At 48.3% G+C, this 22,573-nt stretch overlaps 1 protein-coding gene across 13 annotated transcripts in view; it reads right to left on the reverse strand.

The window, feature by feature from the left end:
- The window catches only part of CASK (calcium/calmodulin dependent serine protein kinase), an 887,710-nt gene that overhangs the window by 710,014 nt on the left and 155,123 nt on the right, over nucleotides 1-22,573 (reverse strand). For all 13 annotated transcript variants that reach the window (XM_063955614.1, XM_063955617.1, XM_063955611.1 and 10 more), the window contains exon 2: nucleotides 18,521-18,633. In XM_063955614.1, the coding sequence (XP_063811684.1) occupies nucleotides 18,521-18,633 (113 nt within the window). The remainder of the gene's footprint in view (nucleotides 1-18,520; nucleotides 18,634-22,573) is intronic.

The following is a 22,573-nucleotide window of genomic DNA, read 5'->3' on the forward strand; positions in this document are numbered from 1 at the left end:
TGTGCACTGGCTCCTCCCTCTATGCCCCTCCTCCAGACCTCAGTTAAGGAAACTGTGCCCGGAAGAGCTGACATACAAGGAAAGGATTTTGGAATCCAGGGTAAGACTCATACCAGCCACACCAATCACACCGTATAACTCGTGATAAACTTACCCAGTTAACAGTATGAACAACAACAGAGCATCAGACAAACCTGATGCAACCATAACATATCCCTTATTTAAGCAATAACTATATACAAGTATTGCAGAAGAAGTCCGCACTTGGGACGGGCGCCCAGCATCCACTACGGACTACGAGAAATAGATTTACTGGTAAGGAAAATCTTATTTTCTCTAACGTCCTAGTGGATGCTGGGGACTCCGTAAGGACCATGGGGATTTTACCAAAGCTCCCAAACGGGCGGGAGAGTGCGGATGACTCTGCAGCACAGAATGAGCAAACACAAGGTCCTCCTCAGCCAGGGTATCAAACTTGTAGAACTTTGCAAAGGTGTTTGAACCCGACCAAGTAGCTGCTCGGCAAAGCTGTAATGCCGAGACACCTCGGGCAGCCGCCCAAGAAGAGCCCACCTTCCTTGTGGAATGGGCTTTTACCGATTTTGGATGCGGCAATCCAGCCGCAGAATGAGCCTGCTGAATCGTGTTACAGATCCAGCGAGCAATAGTTTGCTTTGAAGCAGGAGCACCCAGCTTGTTGGATGCATACAGGGTAAACAGCGAGTCAGTTTTCCTGACTCCAGCCGTTCTGGCTACATAAATCTTCAAAGCCCTGACTACATCTAGTAACTTGGAATCCTCCAAGTCACGAGTGGCCACAGGCACCACAATAGGTTGGTTCAAATGAAAGGATGACACCACCTTCGGCAGAAATTGCGGACGAGTCCGTAACTCTGCCCTGTCCATATGGAAAACCAGATAGGGGCTTTTACATGACAAAGCCGCCAATTCAGACACACGCCTAGCCGAAGCTAAGGCCAATAGCATGACCACTTTCCACGTGAGATATTTTAACTCCACGGTCTTAAGTGGCTCAAACCAGTGAGATTTCAGGAAACTCAACACCACGTTAAGATCCCAAGGTGCCACTGGTGGCACAAAAGGGGGCTGAATATGCAGCACTCCCTTCACAAACGTCTGAACTTTAGGAAGAGAAGCCAGTTCCTTTTGAAAGAAAATGGATAGGGCCGAAATCTGGACCTTAATGGACCCTAATTTTAAGCCCATAGTCACTCCCGCCTGTAGGAAGTGAAGGAAACGGCCCAGTTGGAATTCCTCTGTAGGGGCCTTCCTGGCCTCACACCAAGCAACATATTTTCGCCATATACGGTGATAATGTTTTGCTGTCACGTCCTTCCTAGCCTTTATCAGCGTAGGAATAACCTCATCCGGAATGCCTTTTTCCGCTAGTTCAACCGCCATGCCGTCAAACGCAGCCGCGGTAAGTCTTGGAACAGACAGGGCCCCTGTTGCAACAGATCCTGTCTGAGAGGCAGAGGCCATGGGTCCTCTGTGAGCATTTCTATCAGTTCCGAGATACCAAGCCCTTCTTGGCCAATCCGGAACAATGAGTATTGTTCTCACTCCTCTTTTTCTTACGATTCTCAGCACCTTGTGTATGAGAGGAAGAGGAGGAAACACATAAACCAACTGGAACACCCACGGTGTCACTAGTGCGTCCACAGCTATCGCCTGAGGGTCTCTTAACCTGGCGCAATACCTTTGTAGCTTTTTGCTGAGGCGGGATGCCATCATGTCCACCTGTGGCAGTTCCCATCGATTTGTAATCTGTGTGAAGACTTCTTGATGAAGTCCCCACTCTCCCGGGTGGAGGTCGTGCCTGCTGAGGAAGTCTGCTTCCCAGTTGTCCACTCCCGGAATGAACACTGCTGACAGTGCTTGCACGTGATTCTCCGCCCAGCGAAGAATTCTGGTGGCTTCTGCCATTGCCACCCTGCTTCTTGTGCCGCCCTGGCGGTTTACATGAGCCACTGCGGTGATGTTGTCTGACTGAATCAGCACCGGTTGGTTGCGAAGCAGAGGCTCCGCTTGACTCAGGGCGTTGTATATGGCCCTTAGTTCCAGGATATTGATGTGCAGACAAGTCTCTTGACTTGACCACAGCCCCTGGAAGTTTCTTCCCTGAGTGACTGCCCCCCATCCTCGGAGGCTTGCATCCGTGGTCACCAGGACCCAGTCCTGTATACCGAATCTGCGGCCCTCGAGAAGGTGAGCACTCTGCAGCCACCACAGAAGAGACACCCTGGCCCTGGGGGATAGGGTGATCAGCCGATGCATCTGAAGATGCGATCCGGACCACTTGTCCAACCGATCCCACTGAAAGTACCTCGCATGGAACCTGCCGAAGGGAATGGCTTCGTATGATGCCACCATCTTTCCCAGGACTTGCGTGCATAGATGCACCGACACCTGTTTTGGTTTTAAGAGGTCTCTGACCAGAGTCACAAGCTCCTGGGCCTTCTCCTCCGGGAGAAACACCTTCTTCTGGTCTGTGTCCAGATTCATGCCCAGGAAGGGCAGACGAGTCGTAGGAATCAGCTGCGACTTTGGAATATTCAGAATCCAGCCGTGCTGTTATAACACCTCCCGAGAGTGTGCTACGCTGATCAGCAACTGCTCTCTGGACCTCGCCTTTATGAGGAGATCGTCCAAGTATGGGATAATTGTAACTCCTTGCTTTCGCAGAAGCACCATCATTTCTGCCATTACCTTGGTAAATATTCTCGGTGCCGTGGACAGACCAAACGGCAACGTCTGGAATTGGTAATGACAGTCCTGTAACACAAATCTGAGGTACTCCTGATGAGGTGGATAAATGGGGACATGCAGGTAAGCATCCTTGATGTCCAGAGACACCATAAAATCCCCCTCTTCCAGGCTTGCAATGACCGCCCTGAGCGATTCCATCTTGAACTTGAACCTTTTCAGGTAAATGTTCAGGGATTTTAAATTCAATATGGGTCTGACCGAACCGTCCGGTTTCGGAACCACAAACATTGTGGAATAGTAACCCCTTCCCTGTTGAGGGAGGGGAACCTTTACCACCACCTGCTGGAGATATAATTTGTGAATTGCCGCTAACACTACTTCCCTTTCTATGGGGGAAGCTGGCAGGGCCGATTTGAGGTAACGGTGAGGGGGCATCACTTCGAATTCCAGCTTGTATCCCTGAGACACAATCTGTATAGCCCAGGGATCCACCCGTGAGCGAACCCACTGGTGGCTGAAATTTCGGAGACGCGCCCCCACCGCTCCTGGCTCCACCTGTGGAGCCCCAGCGTCATGCGGTGGATTTAGTGGAAGCCGGGGAGGACTTCTGTTCCTGGGAACTAGCTGTATTGTGCAGCTTCTTTCCTCTACCCCTGCCTCTGGCAAGAAATGACGCACCTCTGACTTTCTTGCCTCTTTGTGATCGAAAGGACTGCATTTGGTAATACGGTGCTTTCTTAGGTTGTGAGGGAATATATGGCAAAAAATTTGACTTCCCAGCCGTAGCTGTGGAAACTAGGTCAGAAAGACCGTCCCCAAACAATTCCTCACCCTTATAAGGTAAAACCTCCATGTGCTTTTTTGAGTCGGCATCACCTGTCCATTGACGAGTCCACAGGACCCTTCTGGCAGAAATTGACATTGCATTTATTCTAGAGCCCAGTAGGCAAATGTCTCTCTGGGCCTCCCTCACGTATAGGACAGCGTCTTTTATATGCCCCAGGGTCAGCAATATAGTATCCTTGTCCAAGGTATCAAGCTCCTCAGACAGAGTATCTGTCCATGCTGCTACAGCACTACACATCCAGGCCGACGCAATTGCCGGCCTTAGTAGGGTACCTGAATGTGTATAAACGGACTTCAGGATACCTTCCTGCTTTCTATCCGCAGGATCTTTTAGGGCGGCCGTATCCTGTGACGGCAGGGCTACCTTCTTAGATAAGCGTGTCAAAGCTTTGTCTGCCCTAGGGGAGGATTCCCAGCGTAATCGGTCCGTTGGCTGGAAAGTATATGCCATAAGTAATCTTTTGGAAATCTGCATTTTCCTATCAGGAGAATCCCAAGCTTTTTTACATAACTCATTTAACTCATGTGAAGGGGGAAAAGTCGCTTCTTGCCTTTTCTCCCCAAACATATAAACCCTCTTGGCAGGGACAGGGTTTTCCTCTGAGATGTGCAATACATCCTTCATTGCTATAATCATGTAGCGGATGGCTTTAGCCATTTTAGGCTGCAACTTTGCATCATAGCCATCGACACTGGAGTCAGAATCCGTGTCGATATCCGTGCCAACAATTTGGGATAGTGGGCGCTTCTGAGACCCTGACGGCCTCTGTGCTGTAGAATCAGGCATGGGTTGGGACCCTGACTGTCCCAAGGCATCAGCTTTATCCAACCTTTTATGCAAGGAGTTTACATTATCATTTAACACCTTTCACATATCCATCCAATCAGGTGTCGGCGCCATCGGCGGAGACACCACATTCATCTGCACCAGCTCTGCTTCCACATAGCCTTCCTCGTCAAACATGTCGACACAAGCGTACCGACATACCACACACACAGGGGATGCTCTATTTGAGGACAGAACCCCCACAAGGCCTTTTGGAGAGAGAGAGAGAGAGAGAGAGAGAGAGAGAGAGAGAGAGAGAGAGAGAGAGAGAGAGAGAGAGAGAGAGAGAGAGAGAGAGAGTATGCCAGCACACACCCCAGCGCTATATGACCCAGGAATTACACAGTATCTTAGTGTTTACCCAGTAGCTGCTGTATATACTGATATTGCGCTAAATTTATGTGCCCCCCCCCCCCCCTCTCTTTTTACCCTCTTTCTACCGTGAATCTGCAGGGGAGAGCCTGGGGAGCTTCCTCTCAGCGGAGCTGTGGAGAGAAAATGGCGCTGGTGAGTGCTGAGGAAGAAGCACCGCCCCCTCAGCGGCGGGCTTCTGTCACGCGATTTTGTGTAAAATAATGGCGGGGGCTCATGCATATATACAGTGCCCAACTGTATATATGCCCTTTAATGCCAAGAGGTACTTAATTGCTGCCCCCCCTGCACCCTAGTGACCGGAGTGTGTGGGTTTGATGTGGGAGCAATGGCACACAGCTGCAGTGCTGTGCGCTACCTCATATGAAGTCTTTTGCCACCGCCTTTGACGTCTTCTTGCTTCACACGCCGGCTTCTGGCTCTGCGAGGGGGGCGGCGGCGCGGCTCCGGGATCGGACTACCAAGGGTGCGTTCCTGTGTTTGATCCCTCTGGAGCTAATGGTGTCCAGTAGCCTAAGAAGCATGACCTATCCGCAGTTAGTAGGTTTGCTTCTCTCCCCTCAGTCCCACGTAGCAGAGAGCCTGTTGCCAGCAGATCTCTCTGAAAATAAAAAATCCTAACAAAATACTTTATTAGCAAGCTCAGGAGAGCTCACTAAAGTGCACCCACCTCGGCCGGGCACAGATTCTAACTGAGGTCTGGAGGAGGGGCATAGAGGGAGGAGCCAGTGCACACCAGTAGTCCTAATTCTTTCTTAAAGTGCCCCGTCTCCTGCGGAGCCCGTCTATTCCCCATGGTCCTTACGGAGTCCCCAGCATCCACTAGGACGTTAGAGAAATATATATACATCTATATTAATATATATACATACATATACACGCACACACACACACACACACACACACACACACACACACACAGGTGTGCGACTATATGCATATATGTGAGTGAGTGAGTGTATGCATGCATTTATTTATTTAAGTGCGTATCAGTATGCATGTGGGGTCTGCTACGGTATGCCAGCGCTCGGGGTCCCGGCGCCCAGCATACCTGTGCCGGGATCCCGACCGCCGGTATACCAGCAGCGGGGTGTGCGCAATAGAGCCCCTTGCGGGCACAGTGGCGCAGAATGCACGCCACACTATTTATTCTCCCTCCAGGGGTGTCGTGGACACCCCAAGAGGGAAAATAGTTGTCGGTATGCCTACTGCTGGGAATCTGGCGCCGGTAGGCTGAGCGCCGGGATCCCGACTTCCGGCATATCAAGTGCCACCCTGCATGTGTATAGGTGTGTGATTTTACGTATGTTTCAAGGTACGTGCTATTATTTACCTTTTTTTATTCATCCCTAGCCCAAATAAATGTTTAGCTATCCCCTCGATAAAAAGCTTTACAGCAGCTCCCACACACACTTAAAATGGGAGGGGGGGTGCCAACTTACTGTCTTGCCCCAGGTGTAAAAAATCCTAGTTTCGGCTCTGGCCGCTGTATGCGATATATCGTCCGATCTGCTGGTTCGGACGATATATCGGGTGCACATCAGCAAGTGTGCACCCATCCTTATAACTGAATCGAGCCCACTGAACACCACAATTTTTATTTTTTTTACGAGGATTTGGACATTGAAAAGTGTAGGACAGTACACATACTGACTTGACAATGAAACTTGAGGTGATTTGGAAGTTATAGCTTTACCTAGTACAGGTTGAGTATCCCATATCCAAATATTCCGAAATACGGACTTTGAGTGTGACATAGTGAAACCTTTGTTTTTTGATGGCTCAATGTACACAAACTTTGTTTAATATACAAAGTTATAAAAAATATTGTATTAAATGACCTTCAGGCTGTGTGTATAAGGTGTATATGAAACATAAATGAATTGTGTGAATGTAGACACTTTGCTTAATGCACAAATTTATAAAAAAATAAGAATTTACTCACCGGTAATTCTATTTCTCGTAGTCCGTAGTGGATGCTGGGAACTCCGTAAGGACCATGGGGAATAGACTGGCTCCGCAGGAGACTGGGCACTCTAAAAGAAAGATTAGGTACTATCTGGTGTGCACTGGCTCCTCCCTCTATGCCCCTCCTCCAGACCTCAGTTAAGGAAACTGTGCCCGGAGAAGCCGACACAACAAGGAAAGGATTTGGAATCCAGAGTAAGACTCATACCAGCCACACTGTACAACTTGTGATAACCATACCCAGTTAACAGTATGAACAACAACTGAGCCTCAGTAACAGATGGCTCATAACAATAACCCTTTAGTTAAGCAATAACTATATACATGTATTGCAGAGAGTCCGCACTTGGGACGGGTGCCCAGCATCCACTACGGACTACGAGAAATAGAATTACCGGTGAGTAAATTCTTATTTTCTCTGACGTCCTAGTGGATGCTGGGAACTCCGTAAGGACCATGGGGATTATACCAAAGCTCCCAAACGGGCGGGAGAGTGCGGATGACTCTGCAGCACCGAATGAGCAAAGGCAAGGTCCTCCTCAGCCAGGGTCAAACTTGTAGAACTTAGCAAATGTGTTTGAACCCGACCAAGTAGCTGCTCGGCAAAGCTGTAAAGCCGAGACCCCTCGGGCAGCCGCCCAAGAAGAGCCCACCTTCCTTGTGGAATGGGCTTTTACTGATTTAGGATGCGGTAACCCTGCCGCAGAATGAGCTTGCTGAATAGTGTTACAGATCCAGCGCGCAATAGTTTGCTTAGAAGCCGGAGCACCCAGTTTGTTGGGTGCATGCAGGATAAACAACGAGTCAGTTTTCCTGACTCCAGCCGTCCTGGCTACATAGATTTTCAAAGCCCTGACTACGTCCAGCAACTTGGAAGCCTCCAAGTCCCGAGTAGCCGCAGGCACCACAATAGGTTGGTTCAAATGAAACGCTGATACCACCTTTGGAAGAAATTGGGGACGAGTCCTCAATTCTGCCCTGTCCATATAGAAGATCAGATACGGGCTTTTACATGACAAAGCCGCCAATTCTGACACACGCCTAGCTGAAGCCTAGGCCAACAGCATGACCACCTTCCACGTGAGATACTTTAGCTCCACGGTCTTAAGTGGCTCAAACCAGTGTGATTTCAGGAAATCCAACACAATGTTAAGTTCCAAAGGTGCCACTGGAGGCACAAAAGGGGGCTGAATATGCAGCACTCCCTTAACAAACGTCTGAACTTCAGGCAGTGAAGCCAGTTCTTTTTTAAAGAAAATAGATAGGTTCCATAAAGGTCCAGATTTCGGCCCTAATTTTAGGCCCAAAGTCACTCCTGACTGTAGGAAGTGCAGGAATCGACCCAGCTGGAATTCCTCTGTAGGGGCCTTCCTGGCCTCACACCAAGCAACATATTTTCGCCATATACGGTGATAATGTTTTGCTGTCACGTCTTTCCTAGCCTTTATCAGCGTAGGAATAACTTCATCCGGAATGCCCTTTTCCGCTAGGATCCGGCGTTCAACCGCCATGCCGTCAAACGCAGCCGCGGTAAGTCTTGGAACAGACAGGGCCCCTGCTGTAACAGGTCCTGTCTGAGAGGTAGAGGCCATGGGTCCTCTGAGATCATTTCTTGTAGTTCTGGGTACCAAGTTCTTCTTGGCCAATCCGGAACGATGAGTATAGTTCTCACTCCTCTCTTTCTTACTATCCTCAGTACCTTGGGTATGAGAGGAAGAGGAGGGAACACATAAACCGACTGGAACACCCACGGTGTCACTAGTGCGTCCACAGGTATCGCCTGAGGGTCCCGTGACCTGGCGCAATATTTTTTTAGCTTTTTGTTGAGGCGGGACGCCATCATGTCCACCTGTGGCAGTTCCCAACGATTTACAATCTGTGTGAAGACTTCTTGATGAAGTCCCCACTCTCCCGGGTGGAGGTCGTGCCTGCTGAGGAAGTATGCTTCCCAGTTGTCCACTCCCGGAATGAACACTGCTGACAGTGCTAGCACGTGATTCTCCGCCCATCGAAGAATCCTTGTGGCTTCTGCCATTGCCATCCTACTTCTTGTGCCGCCCTGGCGGTTTACATGGGCGACCGCCGTGATGTTGTCTGACTGAATCAGTACTGGCCGGTTTCTAAGCAAGGGCTCTGCTGGACTCAGGGCGTTGTAAATGGCCCTTAGTTCCAGTATATTTATGTGTAGAGAAGTCCCCAGACTTGAGCACAGCCCTTGGAAGTTTCTTCCCTGAGTGACTGCCCCCCATCCTCGGAGGCTTGCATCCGTGGTCACCAGGACCCAGTCCTGTATGCCGAACCTGCGGCCCTCGAGAAGGTGAGCACTCTGCATCCACCACAGAAGAGACACCCTGGCCCTTGGGGACAGGGTGATCAGCCGATGCATCTGAAGATGGGATCCGGACCACTTGTCCAACAGATCCCACTGAAAGATCCTCGCATGGAACCTGCCGAAGGGAATGGCTTCGTATGAAGCCACCATCTTTCCCAGGACTCGCGTGCAGTGATGCACCGATACCTGTTTTGGTTTCAGGAGGTCCCTGACCAGAGATGCTAATTCCTGGGCCTTCTCCACCGGGAGAAACACCTTCTTCTGTTCTGTGTCCAGAATTATGCCCAGGAAAAGCAGAGGCGTCGTAGGAATCAGCTGCGACTTTGGCACATTCAGAATCCAGCCGTGCTGTTGCAACACTTCCTGAGAGAGTGCTATGCTGATCAACAACTGCTCCCTGGACCTCGCCTTTATGAGGAGATCGTCCAAGTACGGGATACTTATAACTCCCTTCTGCCGAAGGAGTATCATCATTTCGGCCATTACCTTGGTAAATATTCTCAGTGCCGTGGACAGGCCAAACGGCAACGTCTGGAACTGGTAATGAGTCCTGTACCACAAACCTGAGGTACTCCTGGTGAGGTGGGTAAATGGGGACATGCAAGTAAGCATCTTTGATGTCCAGCGACACCATAAAATCCCCCTCTTCCAGGCTTGCAATAACCGCTCTGAGCGATTCCATTTTGAACTTGAATTTCTTTATATAAGTGTTCAAGGATTTTAAATTCAGAATGGGTCTCACCGAACCGTCCGGTTTCGGTACCACAAACATTGTGGAATAGTAACCCCTTCCCTGTTGAAGGAGGGGGACCCTGACAATCACTTGCTGGAGGTACAGCTTGTGAATTGCCGCCAGTACTACCTCCCTTTCCATGGGGGAAGCTGGCAAGGCTGATTTGAGGTAACGGCGGGGGGGGAGTCGCTTCGAACTCCAGCTTGTATCCCTGAGATACAATTTGTACAGCCCAGAGATCCACCTATGAGCGAACCCACTGGTTGCTGAAGTTTCGGAGACGCGCCCCCACCGCACCTGGCTCCGCCTGTGGAGCCCCAACGTCATGCGGTGGACTTAGTGGAAGCAGGGGAGGACTTTTGTTCCTGGGAACTGGCTGCATGGTGCAGCTTCTTACCTCTACCCCTGCCTCTGGCAAGAAAGGATGCGCCCCTGACCCTCTTGCCTTTTTGGGAACGAAAGGACGGCATTTGATAATACGGTGCTTTCTTAGGCTGTGAGGAAACCTGAGGCAAGCAAGTCGACTTTCCAGCTGTCGCTGTAGACACGAGGTCCGACAGGCCGTCCCCAAACAATTCCTCACCCTTATAAGGCAAAACCCCCATGTGTTTTTTAGAATCAGCATCTCCTGTCCATTGCCGAGTCCATAAGACCCTCCTGGCAGAAATGGACATAGCATTAATTCTAGAGCCCAGCAGGCAAATGTCCCTCTGAGCATTCCGCATATATAAGACGACGTCTTTGATATGGCCCAGGGTTAGCAAAACAGTATCTCTGTCGAGGGAATCTATGTCGTCTAACAGAGTATCTGTCCACGCTGCTACAGCACTACACATCCAGGCTGAAGCAATAGCAGGTCTCAGTAGAGTGCCAGAGTGTGTATACACCGACTTCAGGATAGCTTCCTGCTTTCTATCCGCAGGCTCCTTTAGGGCGGCCGTATCCTGAGACGGCAGGGCCACCTTTTTAGATAAGCGTGTCAGTGCCTTGTCCACCCTAGGGGATGTTTCCCAACGTAACCTGTCCGTTGGCGGGAAAGGGTACGCCATCAGTAACCTCTTAGAAATCACTAATTTCTTATCAGGGGAACTCCACGCTTCTTCACACAATTCATTTAATTCATCAGATGGGGGAAAAGTCACTGGCTGCTTTTTCTCCCCAAACATATAAACCCTCTTGGTATTAACAGGGTTAATCTCAGAAATGTGTAATACATCTTTCATTGCAATAATCATGTATCGGATGGCCTTGGTCATTTTAGACTGTAAATGTGCCTCATCATCGTCGACACTGGAGTCGGACTCCGTGTCGACATCTGTGTCAACCATCTGAGATAGAGGGCGTTTATGAGCCCCTGACGGTTCTGAGTCGCCTGGGCAGGCGCGGGCTGAGACCCCGGCTGTCCCAAGGCTGCAGCGTCATCAAACCTTTTATGTAAGGAGTTTACATCGTCATTTAAGACCTTCCACATATCCATCCAATCAGGTGTCTGCCCCGACGGGGGCGATACCACACTTATCTGCCCTTGCTCCGCCTCCACGTAACCTTCCTCATCAAACGTGTCGACACAGCCGTACCGACACACTGCACACACACAGGGAATGCTCAGACTGAGGACAGGACCCCACAAAGTCCTTTGGGGAGACAGAGAGAGAGTATGCCAGCACACACCACAGCGCTATATAACACAGGGATTCTCACTGATAATAAGTGATTTTCCCAATAGCTGCTTTATATGTCTTATTTGCGCCTAAATTTATGTGCCCCCCCTGTCTTTTTAACCCGTCTTGTACCTGGATACTGCAGGGGAGAGCCTGGGGAGCTGCTTCCAGCGGAGCTGTGAAGAGAAAATGGCGCTGGTGTGCTGAGGAAGAAGGCCCACTGCCCCCTGAGTGGCGGGCTTCTGTCCCGCTTTCTGTGTGAAAAAATGGCGGGGTTTTTTACATATATACAGTGCCAGACTGTATATATGTATTTTTATGCCAAAAGGTACTTAATTTGCAGCCCAGGGCGCCCCCCCCAGCGCCCTGCACCCTACAGCGACCGGAGTGTGTAAGTGTGCTGGGAGCAATGGCGCACAGCTGCGGTGCTGTGCGCTACCTTAATAAAGACAGGAGTCTTCAGCCGCCGATTTCGTCGTCTTCAAGCTTATGTTCTTCTGGCTCTGCGAGGGGGACGGCGGCGCGGCTCCGGGAACGGACGATCGAGGACAGGTGCCTGTGTTCGAACCCTCTGGAGCTAATGGTGTCCAGTAGCCTAAGAAGCACAAGCTAGCTGCAAGCAGGTAGGTTTGCTTCTCTCCCCTTAGTCCCACGTAGCAGTGAGTCTGTTGCCAGCAGAAGCTCACTGAAAATAAAAAAACCTAATAAATACTTTCTTTACTAGTAAGCTCAGGAGAGCCCACTAGGAGCACCCAGCTCTGGCCGGGCACAGATTCTAACTGAGGTCTGGTGGAGGGGCATAGAGGGAGGAGCCAGTGCACACCAGATAGTACCTAATCTTTTCTTTAGAGTGCCCAGTCTCCTGCGGAGCCAGTCTATTCCCCATGGTCCTTACGGAGTTCCCAGCATCCACTAGGACGTCAGAGAAATGGGGACATGAAGGTATGCATCCTTTATGTCCAGAGACACCATAAAATCCCCCCCTTCCAGGCTTGCAATGACCGCTCTCAGCGATTCCATCTTGAACTTGAACCTTTTCAGGTATATGCTCAGGGATTTTAAATTCAATATGGGTCTGACCGAACCGTCCGGTTTCGGGACTACAAACATGGTCGAATAATAACCCCTTCCCTGTTGAAGGAGGGGAACCTTGACCACCACCTGTTGAAGATACAATTTGTGAATTGCAGTTAACACTATATCCCTCTCGTGGGGGGAAGCTGGTAGGGCCGATTTGAGGTATCGGTGAGGGGGCATCTCTTCGAATTCCAGCTTGTATCCCTGAGACACAATTTCTATCGCCCAGGGATCCACCTGGGAGTGAACCCACTTGTGGCTGAAATTTCGAAGAAGTGCCCCCACCGGGCCTAGCTCCGCCTGTGGAGCCCCAGCGTCATGCGTGGATTTTGTAGAGGCCGGGGAGGACTTCTGTTCATGGGAACTAGCTGTGTTGTGCAGCTTCTTACCTCTGCCCCTGCCAAGAAAGGACGCACCTCGGACTTTATGGTTTCTTTGTGATCGAAAGGACTGCATTTGATAATACGGTGCTCTCTTAGGCTGTGAGGGAATAAAAGGCAAAAAATTTGACTTTCCAGCTGTAGCTGTGGAGACCAGGTCCGAGAGACCCCCCCCAAACAATTCCTCACCCTTGTAAGGTAAAACCTCCATATGCCTTTTTGAGTCGGCATCACATGTCCATTGCAGAGTCCACAGGACCCTTCTGGCAGAAATCGACATAGCATTTATTCTAGAACCCAGTAGACTAATGTCTCTTTGAGCATCTCTCATATATAGGACAGCGTCTTTAATATGCCCCAGGGTCAACAATACAGTATCCTTGTCTAAGGTATCAATTTCCTCAGATAAGGTATCTGTCCATGCTGCTACAGCACTACACACCCAGGCCGACGCGATTGCCGGCCTCCGTAAGGTACCTGAATGTGTATAAATGGACTTCAGGGTAACCTCCTGTTTGCGATCCGCAGCATCTTTGAGAATAGCCGTATCCTGTGACGGCAGGGCTACCTTCTTGGATAAGCGTGTTAAAGCTTTGTCCACCCTAGGGGAGGATTCCCAGCGTAACCTGTCTGTTGGCGGGAAAGGATACGCCATAAGAATCCTTTTGGAAATCTGCAGTTTTTTATCTGGAGATTCCCAAGCCTTTTCACATAACTCATTTAGCTCGTGTGAGGGGGGAAAGGTTACCTCCGGCTTCTTTTCCCCATACATATGCACCCTCTTGTCAGGGACTGGGGTTTCCTCTGTGATGTGCAACACATCCTTAATTGCTACAATCATATAACGGATGGATTTAGCAAATTTTGGCTGTAACTTTGCATCATCGTAATCGACACTGGAGTCAGAATCCATGTCGGTATCTGTGTCAACAGTTTGGGATAGTGGGCGCTTCTGAGACCCTGACGGCCTCTGCGACATAGGATCAGGCACGGGTTGGGACCCTAAAAAATGTACCATATAAAAATATATTACAAGGAAGCGCATATATATTTGATTAAAAATTGTAGATATTTTTTATTTGTTTAATAGACAATTTTCTTAATAATGCATAGCATAATATAACCTTAAAACACACCAAATCTGCAGTGCAAACAAAGTCCAGAAACCGTGACTATTACCGTCCAGATAACCATATACCGCTGGAGCTCCAATAAGGATATTCTTTAAGCATACAAAATGCTATTTCTGCGGTGGGGAGAGAAAAGGGACACTAGCTGCTGTGCGGCAGGCACGTTGTGAACACTTGCAGTCTCTACAAAAGTATAATGTTCTGGCTTGTGGATACAAAGTAAACAACATACATCTTTTTAATAATAACCAGCTCTTCACCGGGGAGTTACAGAAATAGCATTTTGTATGCTTAAAGAATATCCTTATTGGAGCTCCAGCGGTATATGGTTATCTGGACGGTAATAGTCACGGTTTCTGGACTTTGTTTGCACTGCAGATTTGGTGTGTTTTAAGGTTATATTATGCTATGCATTATTAAGAAAATTGTCTATTAAACAAATAAAAAATATCTACAATTTTTAATCAAATATATATATATATGCGCTTCCTTGTAATATATTTTTATATGGTACATTTTTTAGTGTTTTGTTTGGAGTAAGGTAGAATACTCCATTGGGAGCCGCAAATATATTATTTAAAATTGGTACCCATTTAAGAAGTTATATTTAGTGCACTTGATTGACACAGTCTTGACAGTTAAAACCATTAGGGGTTGGACAGTCAAAACGGTGTGGTTTTGTCTTTGGGGTTGGGACCCTGACTGTCCCGAGGCTCCAGCTTTTTCTAACTTTTTATGCAAGTTATTAACATTATCATTTAAAACCTTCCACATATCCATCCAATCAGGTGTCGGCGCCGTCGGCGGAGACACCACATTCATTTGCTCACGCTCTGCTTCCACATAGCCTTCCTCATCAGACATGTTGACACAAGCGTACCAACACACCACACACACAGGGAATGCCCTCTCTGAAGACAGTTCCCCCACAAGGCCCTTTGGAGAGACAGAGAGAGAGTATGCCAGCACACACCCCAGCGCTATAAACCCAGGAATAACACAGTAACTTAATGTTAACCCAGTAGCTGCTGTTTATATTGCTTTTTGCGCCTAATTATGTGCCCCCCCCCCCCTCTTTTTACCCTCTTCTACCGTGTATCTGCAGGGGAGAGCCTGGGGAGCTTCCTCTCAGCGGAGCTGTGGAGAAAAAAATGGCGCTGGTGAGTGCTGAGGAAGAAGCCCCGCCCCCTCGGCGGCGGGCTTCTGTCCCGCTTAAATATGCAATTTTTTGCCGGGGGCTCATACATATATACAGTGCCCAGCTGTATATATGCTTAACTTTGCCAAATGCTGCCCAGGGCGCCCCCCCCCCGCGCCCTTACAGTGACCGGAGTATGTGTAGGTGTGTGGAGCAATGGCGCACAGCTGCAGTGCTGTGTGTTACCTCAGTGAAGAACACGGATTCTTCTGCCGCCTGTGAAGTCTTCTTTGCTTCTCATACTCACCCGGCTTCTGTCTTCCGGCTCTGCGAGGGGGACGGCGGCGCGGCTCCAGGACCGGACGGCGAGGGTGAGATCCTGCGTACCGATCCCTCTGGAGCTAATGGTGTCCAGTAGCCTAAGAAGCAGGACCTAGCTTCAGAGAGTAGGGCTGCTTCTCTCCCCTCAGTCCCACGATGCAGGGAGTCTGTTGCCAGCAGAGCTCCCTGAAAATAAAAAACCTAACAAAATACTTTCTCTCAGCAAACTCAGGAGAGCTCACTGAAAAGCACCCAGCTCGACTGGGCACAGTATCAAACTGAGGTCTGGAGGAGGGGCATAGAGGGAGGAGCCAGTGCACACCAGAACCTAAATTCCTTTCTTAAAGTGCCCATGTCTCCTGCGGAGCCCGTCTATCCCCATGGTCCTTATGGAGTCCCCAGCATCCACTAGGACGTTCGAGAAACTGGGCATACATCTTTGGGTAAAATGTCTGTCCGAGTTTCTTCATCAGGAGAGGAACCTAGATATTATGTGGCCTTATACTGCAAGATCTCTCAGAGAAAGGCCACGGTATCTGATGGGTTCAGGCTGTAGGAAACACGGTTTGTGTGCCTGAAAGCCTTAACACATCAGATATTGTGGCCATTCACAGAGATATCTCAGTGTACGGCCACATAATATCTAGGTTCCTTCCCTTGTGAAGAAACATTTCCCAGTTACTCCCCTGTGAAGGAACAGGGCAAAAGGTTGGGCGGCTGGCGCGGCAGTGCATTCACTGCCAGATGCGGCCAACTCATCATAGGATCAGTAGGGCATGTAGGAAGAGGTCTCATACCCAACCATTCCGATCATCGCTGATTGGTTGTGGCCAAACACTATGCAATTATCATCTGATCTGTCAATAATCTGTGGATTGGGAAGATAACTGCATAATGTGTGCCCGGCAAAACCAATGCAAAAGCCCAGAAAGAGACATGTATACCACATCATATTCAGCCTGCAGCTTTTTTTTCTGGACTAGTTTGAATGTAATATGGCTACAACACACAGAAGATGTCCAAAAGTAGTGCTCTGATGAGTAAGATAATGGCAATATGCACAGTTCCACAGTGATAATCACTGGAATTCACCAATAAAGTTCCAGAAACTTCTGCGTTAAGAACATGGGCAACATCGATCCAAACTGTACTGCATTGTATTGGGAGACAGATACTCATGAAGTACAATGCTATTTTCCAATTTTAGGATATGCTCAGTTTAACACTACAGCTAATACAATGCAGGTCTGTGAAAAATAATTGTTGCAAATAGAAGGGATACCTATTAACAAATATGAAAAAACATGCATTGAAAATGTATATTGTACATATTTCTTTTACATTTCACTTTACTTTAGTATCCATTATATGGATTCCTCAAGCCAGATGATTTTTCTCTAGGAGTATTATGCATACACACAGACTATACAATACATTAGTATAAGCCAGGCTCTGCAATGTGCTCAGGGGAAAGAAGAATTTAAGTAAAGCTGGGCCATTGGTATTTTTTTATTACTTTTTGTAAGGGTTCCTCAAACTATGTACATAGGACATTAAAGTATGTGTAATAAAGCGTGTGAACAAACAAGATTTGATTTTAAACAGAACTGACTTTAAAGTTGAGTACGCAGAAGTATCACTTTCTACCATAGCACTGCTATGTAAACATTCAGGATGTGACAATATGAAAAGACCTGAAGATAATGCTAATACTAGGTACACACTGTGCCATCTGTGTGATCATCGCAGTGTGTACACAGCACCCAGAGCAGACTATGGTTCAGAAATATAGGCAAACAATAAACAAAAAACACAACAATGTAAAAATAAAAAAATCAGGCGCACAAGAAATAGATCCATCAAAATTTTTAACTATATTATTAGGCTTATAATATTGCTCACAGCTGCTCCCAATCAATACAATCGATAAGATATATACACAAAATTAAGCCATAGCAAGCCAAAGAAAGGGCTGTATTTAAGCATTTAATTAAAAAAAATCTTCACATTACTATATAATATATATCTCTATCTATATATAAGTCCTTAACATTCAACATGTCATTATATCAGATGAATATAATTCATCTGATATCATGACATGTTGAATGTTAAGGACTACATGTTTTAATTATCATTGGTAACCACATTAGAGTAAGCAATTTGATATATTATGCTGCTGGTTCACAAAACACAACAGATTAGCACCCAAGGTCATGAGTGCTGCACGACATTCGTCGATCCTAACAAGCCAATGTCGTACAGACAATGCAGTGTACACAAATTGTCTGGCAAACTGTAGGCAAAAAAAACAGCAACTACAGTAATGTATTGTTCATAAACAGATGTGTCCTCATACATTTTGCCTCAATACGCCATGAAGCAGGAGATGCCAGGGGTGAGTGAGCTAACACGCTCCATGTAACTTTAACGCCGGGTGTCTTTTTTTTGCCGAAATGCATCGAATATGCATTGCAATGTGAATACTTGCGAGTCCTGTTTGCATCATTTTGAAAATAAGCATTTTAATGGAAAAATTTGCACGAGAAGATGTTCAACACTACTAAGTCACAACACTAGCAGCACTGTTTAACGTCCAGGGAGGCCAGATATATGTGGACACAGCTAAGGAACGATAATTGCATAGGTCAGGAAATAGGATGTTCTCTGGATCATTCTTCTGATCTATGATGGGTTTACCTAGTTTAAGACTTCCTACAAGGCTTGCTGCCATCTCTCCAAACATCCCAATAATTATGAGAGCAGGATGTTTTATCAATGACCCACTTTATTTGAGACAAATGGCACCAGCCTGTGCACCACATTTACACACGCATACACAATGCTGAGTGAAGCTCATGTGACACATTTTCTCCATGCAAACATGTGCCACTTCAAACCAGTTGTGTTAGATAAATATGCCTCATCTGCAGTCAATACGAGAATCATAAACAGCATGGCTATTAGATGCAGACATGGAAAAAAAGAAACTTTTATTGACGTCACCTTCTGTGCTTAATCCTGGACTTGATGTAAACTTTGCAACATCGACAATTTTCACAGCAAACTGCTGCCCTGTTTCTCTGTTGATGCATCTTCGGACAACGCTGAATGGACCCCTTGAAAAGAGTGAAGAAAATATATTATATGGATTAGCCGCTTATAAAATGCAACTTGTTCAAGAAACTACATTCTACATTAAATCTTTATGTACAAAACGGTAAATAACAAATTTGCATGGTACAATGTACCAATAGTTTTATAAGCAAATTATAACACACAATCATTCCCAAAGGAGACTGTTTTATTAAAACCATTTAATATAATTTTGACTTCAGTTATTTACAATGGGTACTTTTAATACACCTAAAACTGTTACATTGCATAAAATTCATAATAGTCTAAAATACAAGCACTGCTCATACAGGATACAACTGCTGTATGGACCTACAGTCACACTTCAAATTCCATTTTTCAAGGAACCAGAACAAACTTTAGCATAATATAAATGAAGTGAAGCAGTAAAAAAAAAAAAAAAAAAAAACACACAAACACGACAATGATTATTTATGCTAAAAATGTCTCCTAATATGGAAAATGTGTATGTGTGGAGGAGCTTCCATGGGAAAAGAGAACCTCTATACTGTAGTTAGAAACCACTATATTCTACACTTTGTATATACAGTACGCCCCGACTTCTATATAGGAAAAACGGTAGTGACTAGTGTTCACTCTAGGTGTCTTTCACAGGGCGCTGCGCCCTGCCCCTTTTTTAGACACCTGAATGCCGCCCTGCCCGTTTGTGTGCGCCCTCCCGCCCCGCACTTTGCTGCCCGCCGGACACATTAACCACACTGCAGTGATCGCAAAGAGGGACTCGGATTTTAAAAGTGAGCGGGTCCCGCAGGACGCGCTGTTTTTTGCTGACCGCCGCCTCACAGCCAATAGAAATCCCCAAGCCCTGCCAATAGCCGCCGGCAGCTTCTCAACATTCAATCGCTGCCGGCAGCGTCTCCCAATCCAAGCGCCACCTGAGACGTCGGTCCCTCCTCCCTGCGCTGATCTCCAACCCATTGAATGTGCTGGTGGCAACCGGGCGCGGACATCACGATGACAAGAGAATGGAAGATGCAGGAGACAGCCGAGGAGAAGGAGAGGAGCGCCTTCACCACGGGCAGACCGGTGGGTCTGCTGCAGAGAACATGAGCTGGGGCCGAGCGGGACATGTCAGTGCGGTCGGGCACCACGACCGCAAAGTACCAAGAGGTCAGAGCGCTGCGACCTGGGGGAATGGTGATAGATCTTTAGTTTCACAAACGTGCGGGCGGGCCTTTCCTATATTTATTTAATAACATGGCCAATACCTGCACATTATACCTGTGAGGGCGCTTCCTGTTACGCTGCATCTTATTCCCCCAGCGTCCCAACTACTAGTGCACACATCCTGCCCCCTGCTACCACTACTGCACCCATCCTGCCCCCTGCTACCACCACTACTGCACCCATCCTGCCTCCTACCACTGCTGCACCTATCTTACCCCCTGCTACCACTACTGCACCCATCCTGCCTCCTACCACTGCTGCACCTATCTTACCCCCTGCTACCACTACTGCACCCATCCTGCCTCCTACCACTGCTGCACCTATCTTACCCCCTGCTACCACTACTGCACCCATCCTGCCTCCTACCACTGCTGCACCTATCTTACCCCCTGCTACCACTACTGCACCCATCCTGCCTCCTACCACTGCTGCACCTATCTTACCCCCTGCTACCACTACTGCACCTATCCTACCCCCTACCACTACTGCACCCATCCTGACCCCTGATACCACCACTACTGCACCCATTATATCCTACATACCCACACAGTGCCCATTATAAACACCCCCATACCCACACAGTGCTCAGTATTCACACACCCCATGCCCACAGTGCTCATTATACACCCGCCAGAGCTCATAAAACCCTCTAAACCAACACAATGTCCAGTATGCACACCCCCATAGTGACCATCATACGCACACCCATACCACACAGCGCCCATCATATGCACACCCCTATACCACACAGCGCCCATCATATGCACACCCCTATACCACACAGTGCCCATTATACACCCCCCACAGCTCTCATAATGCTCTATACCCACACAGTACTCATTATACACACTTACAATGCTCATAGCACCCTCTATACCCACACACCCGCACAGTGGCCATCATACGCACAACCCATACCCACACATTGCTCATCCCCCCCCAACCCTTCCCAAAGCGCCTAGCATATGGGTACTCCATACCCACAGTGCCCAGGATACATCCCTCTATACACAGTGACCAGCATACATAAACTCCCATATCCACACACAGTGCTCAGCATAGACACAACTGCCACACCCACACAGTGCTCAGCATACACACAAACAATCCCCAAACCAAAGCAGTGCCCAGCATACGCACACACCTCGTGTTATAGCGGTAGGGCTTCAACAAGGACACAGAGAAGCTGATCTTAAAAGATGACGGGGAGCAGGAAGCACCGAATCCTGGGTACTGATGCCTCCCTACCCCTAACACTGCCTACAGCACTACCTGCACCTAACCCTCTATTTGCCCCCCAATACTGCCATAACTGCTATCTACCATGTGGGGTGGTCTAATGCTATGTGGGGAGGCATAAGGGGATCTCAAAAGCATACGTTGCTATGGGACCCAGAAACTGAAGTAGGACCCAAATTTTTAAAACTGAGGGGTCCCTGGGACCCACTTTTTTTTTGGCTCAGCGCGATCACGGTGTCTCCCTGCATGAGAGACAGAGACCTCCGCGTCCCGCCCGCCTCGTCCCGCCCGTCCTTAGCTGTCAGCCGTCGCAGCTCCCCTCCTCTGTGAGCAGACTATAGGTCTGCTCATGATCTGATGAGACAGGAGGGCTGGGTTTGCCTCTCCCGCCGAGACAAACCCAGCCCTCCCTCCTCTGTGTACATGGATCAGTGTGGTGGCCATTTTCAACCAGCTCCGCGATGTGTGAGGGGGGACCCGCAGCATCAGCCCCCAGTATGTAAGATTGGCACAAAAAAAGCAGAGATCAAAAATGTGCCCTACCTGGTGCAGTGTGTCTTGTGCTCCCTACCTGGTGCAATGTTTCTCAGTGCTCTCTACCTGGTGCAATGTTTCTCAGTGCTCTCTACCTGGTGCAATGTTTCTCAGTGCTCTCTACCTGGTGCAGTGTTTCTCAGTGATCTCTACCTGGTGCAGTGTGTCTCAGTGCTTCCTACCTGGTGCAATGTTTCTCAGTGCTCTCTACCTGGTGCAATGTGTCTCAGTGCTCTCTACCTGGTGCAATGTTTTTCAGTGCTCTCTACCTGGTGCAATGTGTCTCAGTGCTCTCTACCTGGTGCAATGTGTCTCAGTGCTCTCTACCTGGTGCAATGTGTCTCAGTGCTCTCTACCTGGTGCAATGTTTCTCAGTGCTCTCTACCTGGTGCAGTGTGTCTCAGTGCTCTCTACCTGGTGCAGTGTGTCTCAGTGCTCTCTACCTGGTGCAGTGTGTCTCAGTGCTCTCTACCTGGTGCAATGTGTCTCAGTGCTCTCTACCTGGTGCAATGTGTCTCAGTGCTCTCTACCTGGTGCAATGTGTCTCAGTGCTCTCTACCTGGTGCAATGTGTCTCAGTGCTCTCTACCTGGTGCAATGTGTCTCAGTGCTCTCTACCTGGTGCAATGCGTCTCAGTGCTCTCTACCTGGTGCAATGTGTCTCAGTGCTCTCTACCTGGTGCAATGTGTCTCAGTGCTCTCTACCTGGAGCAATGTGTATAACGTGCTCTCTACCTGGTGCAATGTTTCTCGGTGCTCTCTACCTGGTGCAATGGATCAGTGTGGTGGCCATTTTCAACCAGCTCCGCGATGTGTGAGGGGGGACCCGCAGCATCAGCCCCCAGTATGTAAGATTGGCACAAAAAAAGCAGAGATCAAAAATGTGCCCTACCTGGTGCAGTGTGTCTTGTGCTCTCTACCTGGTGCAATGTTTCTCAGTGCTCTCTACCTGGTGCAATGTTTC

This window comes from Pseudophryne corroboree, chromosome 2 (genome assembly GCF_028390025.1).
Source record: "Pseudophryne corroboree isolate aPseCor3 chromosome 2, aPseCor3.hap2, whole genome shotgun sequence".
Classification (NCBI taxonomy): Eukaryota; Metazoa; Chordata; class Amphibia; order Anura; family Myobatrachidae; genus Pseudophryne; species Pseudophryne corroboree.